The sequence below is a fragment of the Manis pentadactyla genome, chromosome 11 (genome assembly GCF_030020395.1).
Source record: "Manis pentadactyla isolate mManPen7 chromosome 11, mManPen7.hap1, whole genome shotgun sequence".
Classification (NCBI taxonomy): domain Eukaryota; kingdom Metazoa; phylum Chordata; class Mammalia; order Pholidota; family Manidae; genus Manis; species Manis pentadactyla.
This window is the reverse complement of record NC_080029.1, coordinates 15,301,170-15,313,605: the sequence shown is the minus strand read 5'-3', so window position 1 is coordinate 15,313,605 and position 12,436 is coordinate 15,301,170. Positions and strand designations below refer to the sequence as shown.

The following is a 12,436-nucleotide window of genomic DNA, read 5'->3' as shown; positions in this document are numbered from 1 at the left end:
GCCTTACCGCTTCAGCCAGCAAAGCTGTCCAAACTGAAACCTCCTGACTGGCTGTCAGTGACATAACTTCATGCTGTTTCATCATCAAACTCTCTAATTCTCTACAGACTAAAAGTAAAAAGAATCCATTATCTCAAATACCCTTTTTCTTGCCAGCAGCAGGCCCCTAGCTCCGTGCCTATACCAGATACACTTCATACCATATCTCAGTTGTGGTTGAAGTTTTCCAGTTTGGGGCAAGATGCGGATCGTATTTTGAAATGCGTCTGATTTAAGATGATGCCAATATAGAGATTGCTATGGACTAAATTGTGTCTCCCCTCCCCCAAAATTCAGATGCTGAAACCTTAAGTCCTCCCCCCACCATGTGACTGTATTGGACATAGGACCGTTAGGGGGTAATTAAGCGTAAATAAAGTTAAAAGGGTGCAGCTCTAATTCAATAGGGTTGGTGCCCTTGTAAGGGGAGGAAGAGGCAGCAGCCTACTCTCTCTCTCCGCCTTGTGAGGCACAACGATAAGGCGGCCATCTGTACCCAAGAGGAGAGCTCACCAGACATCAACCCTGCTGGCACCTTGATCTTGGACTTCCAGTCTCCAGAAGTGAAAGGAAATAAATTTCTGTTTTAAGCCACCCAGTCTATGGTATTTTGTCTAATCCACTGCTAAGGCACAGATGTTTTGGAAACGGGGTAGAACAGCGCAGCCTGACCAGCCTTAATTCTACCCAGCGATCACTGGGATTGGCAAAAGGTTGACGAAGCTCCCTCAGACACTGCTGGAAAAGAACCCTGAACCAAATCTTGGCCCAGACCATCTCTGGAACATCTTTCCTCTTTACTTTCTAGGATAATTGTGGTGATTTGGGCACATTATTCATCCCATTTGGAATGCTGATCTCCTGAAAGTTGGATATTAAAGTCAAAATAGATGATTTTCTTTCCAGGAAATCTAAGCTATACAAATGTGTGTTTGGAAACACATTAATAAAGATAGCACTCAAGCGACCTCGCGAGTTGAGCCTGGCTCACATTCACAAGAGACTGAAATCTCTTTTTAGCCGGGAGAGCAGAAATGTGACCCAAAGGTCTTCAGCTGAACTCATGGGATAAAGTGCCAGCCAGTGCAAACACAACCTAAGTAAACAGCCCTCCACGAAGGACTCACTGGGCAATTGAGAGCCTCTCTCCTCTAAATCTCTCAGAGAAACCTCTGAATATGCCCTGGAACAGGAGGGAATGTCACAGTGTAAAATGGATGAAGACTGAAAGAGAGGAGAGCTTGAGGGAAATTGCCCCAAATAAAAGCATCCAAGGGCCTGGGTTGACCCCAGCTATGCCCATTTGCAACCTTGGGCCCCCAAAGAAGTCATTTCCTCTTTCTTTTCCCATCAGTTCATCTACGGTTACAATATCAACAAAAATAGGGTTGTTTAAAGAACAAATGAGATAATTTGTAAAAAGTGTTCTGTAAACTGAAAGGCACTCCACACGTATGGTACAGGCCCCTCCAGAATTTTGCCTTAAAGTATGCATTAAAAATGCAGCTTAAATAAACCCAGCTCCAGTTTTACACTTTGCTTCTTTCTTAAGCAGATTTAAATGCCGAAAACGAGTTATATACCAAAGGCCAATATGAGCCAAATTATTATCTAGACAACAAATTATATCCTTTTCAGGCTGCATCAGCTCCCCCACCTGCCCCACTTCACCCCCATTCAGGCTTTCTCACTCCTGCGAATGGTGGAACAGAAAGAAGACAGTCTGCTGGAGGCTTTAGAGAGCTGGGAGCCTTCAAGGAAGGGAGAATATTGGTGTCTTTTCCAGATATCCTTTAAGGATATTCTTCCTTTCACCTTACTTGTTTTTTCCCATTTGTAGCTTAGAGGTGTCCTGCAATTCCCACCACACAGGAAGCCATCAAGATCCTCTTCAGTCCATCCCACCATCCACCCATTCATTCAGCAAAAGGTTAAGGAGGGTCCACCATATGCCAGGCACATCCCAGGGGCATTAAGGATGTGAGAGTCAAGACAGGGAAAGTTCCTGCCCAAGGAACTCATGGACTAGTGTGAGGCCCCACATCAAACGGGACACATGAGGGAGTAAGATGGTCTCAGATCATGTCAAATGCCAAGAAGACAGTTGAACAGGTGTCATAATAGAAAGTGGCAGACTGGGGAACAAGAGAAGTCTTCAGATGGGGCAGGGAAGCCCTTGCTGAGGAGGTGACATTTGAGCTCAGATTCAAAGGCTGTAAAGGAGCCAGCCATGTGAACATGCATTCTACATAGCAGAAAGCACAAGTCCCTGAGACAGAAACAAGTTTGATCTATTTGAGGAATGAGAGGAAGCCAGGTGTCCCACAGGTCAGATGAAGGGGAGAAATTGAAGAGATACAGTCAAAGAGGCTATGTCAATGGCTGCCTTGCACAGGAGAGGAAAGAGAAGCCCAGAGAGGCTAAATGAGCAGCCTAAAGTCACACAGCTAATTATTGTTACAGCTCATTCTAGAGACTAATTATTTTGCCATATTGATCTGCTTGCCTCAAGCCATGGGAATACTGTTTGCCAATCTTATTGGTTTTTAAAAGCCCTTAACATACATAAAAGTAGCAAGCCGATCCCAATTTTCAGCATAAAAATCAACAAGTGATCCCAGTGATTTAAAATGCACATAAATTTTACTATGAAAACCAAGACTTAGTGCCAGTCTCCTTTTGTGTAGGTCCTACACAAAGAGTAAGTCTATTTGTTGCAGGCCTAGCTTTACAAATATGCAAGGAGGCCATAGCTCATCAGAGAATAATCATTTTATAGCTAAGTCTTAGTTTTTGCACCTAAACCTCTTGACAGTGCATTGCTTAATTCACCCGAGCACAATCAAAACCAGTCTGTTCTCAATCCACCTTCATCTTGTGCTATTAAATTGTCAGGTAATGCAGCTGTAAGCAAAACATCAGAATCACAACTTCCTCCCACAATCTATGACTCTCCACCTCAAGGTTCAGGTCTGTTAATACTGAAATCCTAAAACTCAAGTCCATGGAACCATCCCTCCCCTTTTCTATTATAATGCTAGGTTCCTCTTCATCTTTGCCTGCTAAACACACTTGGTCTGTGTAAACCCAAACCTCCAAAGGACAGACGCAAAGCCTGCCCAGTGGCCAGTTATTGGCCCACCAGAAGTAGTAGAGCTGCTTTTTAGCTGATGGGTCAATGAAAAAAAAAGAATGAGTGGAAAAGGCTGATCCTCACTCTTCTCGCGCCTCCTTCTCTTCCTCTTTCAGTCTCTCCTCCTCCTCCTGCTTCTTCTCTTTCTCCTGGCTGCAAGCTTCTCCAGTCCTTGAGCTCTGGGAGCCTCACCACATAGACTCAAAAGTGTATAAAGGTCCATATTCTAGTCCAACCCCACCATCTACTCATTGTGTGACCCTGGGCAAGTGACTCAACCTCTCTGTTCCTCAGTTCCCTCACTTGTAAAATTAGGACAGTATCTTCCTCCTAAGATTAAATAAATTAATCATAATTAACTAATAATTATTATTTATTTAATGTATGTAAAGCACTGTACAGTGCCTGGCACATAGCTCTATACAGGGGAGACAGGCCACCCTCGCTCCGCACTCTCCTCCTGCCTCTACTCCCTGGCTAGGAAAGACCGCCACCACCCCCACCTTCTGGAACAACTGAGCATGAAGTCAGAGCACCTTACTGGAAGGCAGCTCAGTGGTAGCCTGATGGCAATCAAGTACCAAATGGGAGTGATAACACTTACACCATCAGATGAGTATTATGAGAATAACTGTATGAAATAATGTACATAAAGCATTTGGCATGCAATGCTTGCTCATTAAATGTTATTTTTATTGGGGTCTTTTCATTTTTAGCACCATTGGTTGTGACTGTCGATGCTATTTGCGTGCTTCTTCACTGTGTCAGGCTGTAAAATGTGGGATCCATCTGTGTTTATCACTGTGATATTAATATACACAATGATGATCACATAGAAATGTACTTTAAAAGCAAAGGCAAGCTTTGTAAAATCAGCCCACAGCCCTCCCTCCCTACCAGAATTCCCTAACGATCCCAACCTAACTCTTTCAGACTACTGCCCACTTGGTACACCTCGTGGATGACCCGGGGACATCTTCCACTCAACAAGTTCTAAACTGAACTGCCGAGCTTTCCCTCAAGACTGCTCCTGCCCTGGCTGCCTTGCCAGTGACTCCAGCTACAGCACCTCCACACTTTATTTTGTGTCCTCCATAGCCCCCTAACCCGTCCACTTCTCCATCCCCAGCAGCCACCACCCTGGTCCATGCCACCATGCTATCTGGTCCCTCACACCCACAAGAGCCACACAGCACTTGTTTTAAAACTGAGTTCAGATCATGTCACTCCCCAGCTTGAAACCTTCAGTGGCTTTAAGGTAAAGACTACATTTCCCCTCACCCAGCAACCCCACCATACCTGCAACAATACAGAGGCTCTGGCCTCTGACCCTATGGATACCCCAGCCACTCAAAACACACACTGCCTTGCTCTCTGCTCCAGCCATGGAAACTTCCTTTAAGTTCCTCAATTACACATGCTCCTTCTGCCTCAGGGCCTTTGCACTTGGTATTCCCTCTTCTGAAACAGTTCTCCTCCTCATTAGCTAACTAATCCCTATATAGCCTCCAGGTCTCCGTACAGGTGCCTGACTACCTTCCCTGGTTCTTGTCAATCTCTTTTATCAGATATTTTCTTAAAACCTGATGGAACATATATAAACTTATGGAACATATATAACATATAGTCCTTCATGAAACATATATAAACTTATAATTGTGCATTCCTCTGTGCCTTGATTTAGGTTTAGGTCTGTCCCCCTCACTATAAACTCCAAGGCAGAGCTTTTGTCTGTACTACTTTAACTATATCTCCATTGCCAGTAGTAGATATTCAATAAATACGTTTTGCAGGCATCAAAAGAAAGAAAAAGTCAAAGCACCCTTCCATATTTCCAGAGTGCTAGAGACAGAATAAAAGGTTTTGGCTATATTTAAGGTGTAACAGCTTCAGAGCTGAAAACAGGCACACCTCTTCACTCATTCTTCAGCAGCCAGTTAGTTCACATTTACTCAAGAAATGAATGGGTTTCCTCTTTCCCAGTCTGGAGAAAAGAATAAATGCACTCATAAAGAACACTATATACATACACGCACATCAAATAAACAAATTTCAACCTAATACACAGAGAGGCATTACTAGCCTGACCCGGCTTCAGACCAGCGGATATGCGAAAGAGCATTCTCGTCAAAACTGGATACTGGGTTTCAACTTGTTCTCCTCCCTCAAGGATCACGGAGGGGCCTTAACATCTGTGCGCTAATTTCAGACACCGGGCCGATGCAAGGCGCACACTAATCTGCTTTAGTCACTCTTTTGCGCAGAAGGAGCATTGTCGAACATTCCAAAGAGCTTGTAACGACACTACTGCTTGGGCGGGCACGCTGTGTGCCCCCTCCCAGCCTTTGCCAGCCCCACCCTTCTCGCAGACCTCTCTCCCCTCCCCCTTCTATTCCGATGTGAGCCAAACTAGCTGCCTGGTTTGGTAATAAGATTGGGCGAAGCCTCGGAAGGCCCCATGGGCTCCATTACTCCGCCCGCCCTATGAAAAGGGCTACCTCCAGGGACCGTTGCTGCAGATCCAAGCCCCACTTGCTGCCAGGAAACCTTTCCACCGAGGACACCCAGGGCAGGCAGCGCAGCTCCAGGTCCAGGGGGAAACACCCCACCCATCTGCCAGAGAGACAAAGATCACCAGAAACAAAGGACACACACACACACACACTGGTACACACAAAGTCAATAGCAAATACTGATACTTCGTGCAATTTCAACCAAACAGAGGGCTGGGTGTATCTTTAAATAGATTTTGAAACAATTCAAGAGGGTCAATAATTATGTGATAATGACAGACACTATCTGGGTTTGAAACCCACGCTGCCTCCGCCCTCCCAACCGCGCTGCAGTTCCCAGGCGCTTTCTCCAGCCTCAGGACACACGCTGCCAGGAGCCAAGAGTGTTTCCACTCATGGAAGCGCGCACACGCAGGAGATGCAGGCAGGGTGAGGGCGAGGGAGGCCAAAAGTAGGAAATACCAACCTTTAGGATCCCAGTTCACCTGTTTTCTTGGAGTCTCGATTGGAAATTTCATTGCTCCGTTGCCCAGAGGGGAGGAAATGAAAAGAAGGAAAATAATAGTAAAGTCCTCAAGCTTTACACGCCTCGGTACAGCAGTCCAGCAAAACAATTTCCAAGGATGGGGAAGCCTTGGACTGGCTCGTGGAGGAACCAGAGAAAGACAAGTGGTAAATACTGGCTTAGGAGAGAACTGGAAACAGCTTAGGGGTTTGCACCGGGTGAGGAGTGGCGGCAGCCCCTGGGGAACAGGAAAAGTAAGATCGGCGAGGGATATGGTGGTTAGGGAGGCTCGGGAGGATGCAAGCGCCAAGCAGCTTCCCAGATGCGGTAGGTTGGGGGCTGAGCAGCCGGAGGGCCGGCGCGAGGGAGAAGCCCACGGCAGTGTCACTTCAGCCCCTGAAGGCGTGTGCGCACATACTCCCGCGCACACACACTCGCACACGCAAGCCCGGGCACGCGCTCAGCCGGGCACGCCAGCCTCGCTTGGCCGCGCAGAGCGCGCACGCCCCACCCCGGCCGCGGCTCCTCGCCCCTGGGCGACGCCCCCCGCTCCCCACCCCGCGAAAGCCATTGGACGTATGGGTGGCGCGGCACCCGAGGAGCGCGCGGCAGGCGCCGCGCCTCGGAAGGAGAGCGCGAGGCGGTTGGAGGCGCCCGCGCCCGGCCTGGGGCAGCGGCAGGCTGCTGACTTGCCCGTGGGGCGGCGCGGGGCGGCGGGCGGGGTGGCCGGGAGGACGCCGTGGGCCGGGAAGCGGGCGGCGGGCGCGCCGCTACTTACTGGCTCGGCCGGCCGGCGGGCGGGCAGGCGTGAGGCGGCCGCGGCGCGCGGTGGAGTTGCAGCCGGAGACACGCTTGGCTGCCTGGAAGGCGCTGCGGGAGGCGGAGGAAGGGCCTCGGCGGCGCTGCCGCAGACCACTGCCCGGGGTGGGAGGGGGGTGAACCTCTTGTCACCGCTCCCACCAGGGCACACACCCCTTCTTTTCTCACTTCATTTTTTTTACTCCCGCGCCTGGTACTCCCTCCTGCGCCTCGAACCCGCGGCCCTAGCGCCCTGCGAGCAGGCGGGTGCCAGCCATGAGCCTTTTGTTCTGGGACCGCTCGGAGTCGTCCGCGCTCTCCCCGCCCGGGGAAGCTCTCTCCCCAGGCGCAGCCGGGTCGCTCCTCCTGCAGCCCGGCGGGGGCCTCCGCTTGGAGGCCAGGGAGGGAGCTGGAGAGAGGCGCCGCAGCCCCGGAGGAAAACGGAATTGCCAAGACCTGGCGGCTCCGGCGAGCGGCAGCCCAGGGGGCCCGCAGGTCCAGCAGCGGCAGGTGCGAAGGGGTCCCAGACACGTTCCCGGAGAGAGGTTACACCTGGCGCATTCCCCAACCCCCACCTTCGCTGTCCCGCCCGAAGCCGCACAGTGACTTGCTGTGGAGCCTCAACCTCCACGAGAGCCAGGTGGTGCTGAGATGCTCTTGAATGGGCTACTGGAAATACCAATGTGAATGATGCTTACAAATTACTTCGAATGTCTAGGAATGGAGCCTTGCACGCAGTAGATGCTCAAGAAATACTTGCTAAATGAAGGCATGAGTTGCATGAAGCAGTGTTCGACATAAAGTCGTTTCAGTTAATGTCCATTCACTGTCCAGGGGACATATATCTTGAACACCTACATCACTGTGCTGGCAATATGGCAAAGAACAAGACAGAGATGGACCTTGTTGTCTTGAGGCTTACTGTCTAGTGATGTGAGGTCGAGTAAGATTCTCTGCTGCCTTTACTTAGGAAAGAGGAAGTGACTCTCCAGCTCACTCCCAAGCCTGCCTACTGTGGCCCTATGGGCTACCCTAGCAGTTGTTCTCTGAATGCATGCCACTCTAGGGCACCTTGAGGGTTCTGGAGAGCCCTGCTAGAGCAGCATCTTTTTCATGACCCATCCCAGTTGTCACATAAGGCTTGAGTCCCAGGGCAGGATCCACAGATATCCTCTGTGGTCTGTGGAAAGGATTGGTAAGTGTTTTGTTAGCGACCCTACAGACTGTGGGGGCTAGAACCTTGAGTTCTCTGCAGTCCCTGTTCAGCAAATTGGCACTAATCTGATGGCACTGCTCTGACTCTTCAGCCCTTTGATCCAGCTCTGGTTCCCCAGGTGCTTCAAAGCCATCTTCTCTGGGCCTCCATTTGCCACACTTTGCTTCCCTCTACTAGAAGGCCAAGAGGATGGATGAGACATGGAAATGAGACAGACAAGGAGTTTCTGTGCCTCCAGCCATGCCCCAGAGACACCAATATGTATGGAAATTCTGTTCCAGCACCCAAAGGGAGCTGCTTCTATATTGCTGAGAGAACCTGCAGAGCCTCACTCTGCCCTCTCCTTACCTGCTCCTGGGCAGGAGGGCTGCAGCCCAGTAGAGGTGTCCACAGAGAAAGATACCCTCTCTTCTGAAGCCACTGAGGATGGGGGAGTGAGACTAACATACATCAAATGGCCCGTCACTATCTCCTACTTCTCTCCATTCTTCTTCCCTACATCACTCTGAAGAAGCTCTAACTTGGCCCCATTTACAGATGAGAAGATCAAGGCTTTGAGAGGTAAACAGATTCTCTGATGCCCAAGGTCACAACACAGACTCAAACACAAGTGAGCTCGTCTTGTACCTACCTGGACCCATGAATCTGACCCTGAAGCTGCCATTTGCAATCTTCTGGGTAACAAAGAACTACATACTATATTATCTAAGACTTCATACCCTCCTCCTTTGCAAAATAAATTGGGCTATCCTGGTGCCCTGGGGTCTACACCAGGGAATCAGCTGTCTGAGGCAAATTCCCATGGCACAAAATGCAGCCTTACAGGCATCATTCAGCCAATCAATAAACATTCATTGAGCATCTCTTCTGAACAGGATTGGTTGCAGGTTTTCTTCAGAAGTTATTACGGCCCTGGAAAACCTTCCCAGAAAAACATCAGAGGACTGATCATTTGGGGACTGGGGATGTCTGTGATGCCCCTAATGGGATGAGGGAGCAGGATCAGGGGTCTAGAGTGTCTGATGTGGGGTTCAGACTTGGAGTAGTCCTTGGCCATTAGGATCATCTCCCCTAACTCAGTCGTACCCAACCACCCACCCCCCAAAAAATTCCGTGGCTTTCTCTCACTTCTACTTTTATTCTCCCTTCTCAGAACACAGACAAAAACAAGTTTGGGGGGGTGTCTTCCCAAAATTAATTAATTCCAGCACCCATACACCTCCAACATGCCTAAAATCAAGCCCAACTCCTGAACTGCGTATTTGGGATGGACTGCAAGGAGGGTGGCGGATATGGGGGAGTGGGACATAGGGGGATACCCCTCAAGAAAAGCAACTTAAGCATAGTAACCGTTCGTACTACTGCAATCCCCTTCCATCACCTTCTGTTAGACCCCTTCCTTATCACAGACTAGAGTCCACTTACCCCAGGAAGGAGGAAAGAAGTGGCCTGTGTAGAGATAAAGCATCCAAAAAAGGCGCCGCGCCAAGCGGTTCCCTGTCGCTCTGCGCTGCCGCCACTTCCATCGCTATTGCTGCGGGCGGGTTAAGTCTGGTGGAGAGAGACCGCCTCGGGTTTCTGCGGCAGGAAAACAAAGCATCGTGGCGCAAAGTCTCTGAGCTCGCCGTGCCCGCCCCCAGGCCCGCGCCGGCCGCGGTCCCGGGCACATTAGGGGGCACGGGGAGCCGTTCTTCTCCGAGAAGCGTCGCTGCGGGGCGCCCGGGTCTCTGCAGCTCAGAACCTGCAATCGCTGCGGCACCACTTCAATGAATGCCCCGTGGCCGGGAGTGGGAGGGCTGGGGAAGCCCGAAGACCCCAGTCATCTCCCAGGAGGAAGTTTTCAGCAAGTAGGGGGCTCCTTTATCTCATCCCCACGCTGCACCCCGGGTTGGGGATAAGGTGGGCGCCCTGCCCGCCGCTTGGGGAGTCCATCTCTCCTAGTGGCTGGCCAAGCAGCGCTCAGCCAGGGGAAGAGTGGAACACGGATTTCGGGGTGAGGCAGGAGAATGTCCTGGACAGAGAATGGCAGGGAGTGATTAAGCAGCTTGGGGAATCCTGCTTAGTGCTGGTTTGGCAATCAGTAGCAGGAGGGCAGATCTGATGAGAATCTACTTTGAATTCACGAATAGCAGAACAGATTCAGTTAATCTACCTTGGATGGATTCCCTTTGGTTTCATCATTTCTCCCTGAAGAGCGCAAGAAATCCCAGTCTTCCAAGATGATCCGCCGCCAAGACACCTCCACATCCTCTAAAGACCTGCAGAGAGGTTTCCATGTCATTTTGTGGAGATATCCCCACACACACCCTGTGTATACCGTCTCAGTGGTTAAACTGATAGGGTTATGCATTCAAGTGAAACTTCTCCCAAAAATGTTTTCTTTCCCCAGTGAAGTTTCCATTTTGTTCCCAGCATTTAATCACTCCTACATTTGTCTTCATGTCCCAACCAGTATCTGCAAAAACACACCCTTAAATATATGTTGCTGTAATCTTGGGCTCTGCTTTTGGCTTGGAAAAGCTGGAGATGCATCAGCAGCTAAAGGGCAGAGGGTGTCATATATCACACTCCTCAATAGCAAACTGTGTGTATAAATCCTGCAGATTTATTTTGGTGACTCAAACTTCTGATTAGGGATTGAGGGAAACAACATACTGTGAACTCCAAAAAAGTTGTAATTAAAGAATCAGGCTGATGAACGTTTTTCATAACTAGGAACTGCATGCTCTTCCCTTGTAAGTTTCTCTATTTTAAATTTTAGCCCTTAAGAAAATACTTAAGCTTCCCTAAGGCATTGTGCCAAATATTTTACCAAAAATGTACAGAGGTATAATCCTGCTTCTTATAAAACAAGTCTTAAGGTGATTCCTTCTCTCTGAGTTACCACCAAAACATAATCCTATGTAATCTTTTAAAGAGATGGAGCTGGATTTTTTTTGTTTTGTTTTCCCCTCAACATTTTATTTTGAAAATTTTCAAAAGTGCAGAAAAGTTATAATTGTTTGGTAAAAACAGGGATGCAATCAACAATTACATTTGTTATGTTTATGTAGCATATTTTATTCTAGAAAAGTCCCTCCTTTTTCATGACATTGACTTTTTTTTAAAGAATCCAAATTCATTTGCTTTCTGGTAGTTTAATGTCATTATGTAGCTAAAGATAAGTTGAGTCAAATGGGGTAAAAAACGATTTCCTGACCACAGAAGGTCATTAAAAGAACTCAGTACCTTTTATAAATGCAGTGTCCATGCCAATATCCACAGACTAGAAAGCAGTTGTAAACCTGCTCACTTAAGTGTCTCCTCTGGACTTAGTCCTAGCCTTAGTTAAAGAAGTTATCTTTGTTTCTTACCTTCCTTTTATTGCAGGGATGAATGAGCATTTTCACACATACACACCAAGTTAACAGGCACATATGGTATTTTGCTGAATTTAAAAACAACAACTCAGCAAGGTTACACACCATAGTGAATGAGCTCTGATGTTCAAGTCATTCTAGGAAGGTTTTCTTTTGAACCAAAATTTTAAGTCATGTAGAAAGCATGGCATATGTGTTTTCAACAACCTGTTTATTTATGTGCAAGTCTTATTCCTGGAGTCTTTTGCTTGGCAAAGTGTTGAAAATCCTTTAGCAATACCTACTGTCCTTGCATATTGACAAATGCTTCTCCCAGGCAGCCAATGAAAGGCTTGGGATAGTCTGACTACAGAAAAGGTTTTGCTCAGTAGGGTGTGGGACATAGTCTCAGTATCCAGTGGAATGTTTGAAATATATTCATTTCATTTTTGCTGCTTTTAAAGCAAATATTTGTTTAGTTGAAAATGATTAGAACAAATGTAATGTTAGAACTTTCCTTTCCTACCACTAAGTCATCTAAATGTCTGCTGAATCATAGAACCAGATGGAAGAGGTCATTTCAAGAGCCATTTCAGAATTGGTTCAATTTTCCTCCTCTGAATAGAATTCCAATTTATATGACCATCCAAGATTGCTAAATATATCTGGTGAGAGAGATTCCATGGGTTTTTACCAAATTTGATAGGCTTTTCCAAAATTTAAGAAACTTTGCAAGGTCAAAGCTTTTCTTACTTCCAGTCTAAATCTCTTCTTCCTTAAATTTTCCAATACTTAAATGAAGATGAACACCAGCAAGACCCTTACAATAGTTTTTGTCTATTGGAGATTAAATTATCCAGTATGTTCTTCCTTGTGTCAGGTAACTCATTTTAT

At 47.9% G+C, this 12,436-nt stretch overlaps 1 protein-coding gene across 1 annotated transcript in view; it reads right to left on the bottom strand.

Moving 5' to 3' along the window:
• The window catches only part of KCNK10 (potassium two pore domain channel subfamily K member 10), a 131,111-nt gene extending 120,903 nt beyond the window's left edge, over positions 1-10,208 (bottom strand). The window contains exon 1 of the mRNA XM_036882416.2: positions 9,630-10,208. Within this exon, the coding sequence (XP_036738311.2) occupies positions 9,630-9,672 (43 nt within the window). The 5' untranslated portion in view covers positions 9,673-10,208. The remainder of the gene's footprint in view (positions 1-9,629) is intronic.
• Between the last annotated feature and the right edge of the window lie 2,228 nt (positions 10,209-12,436).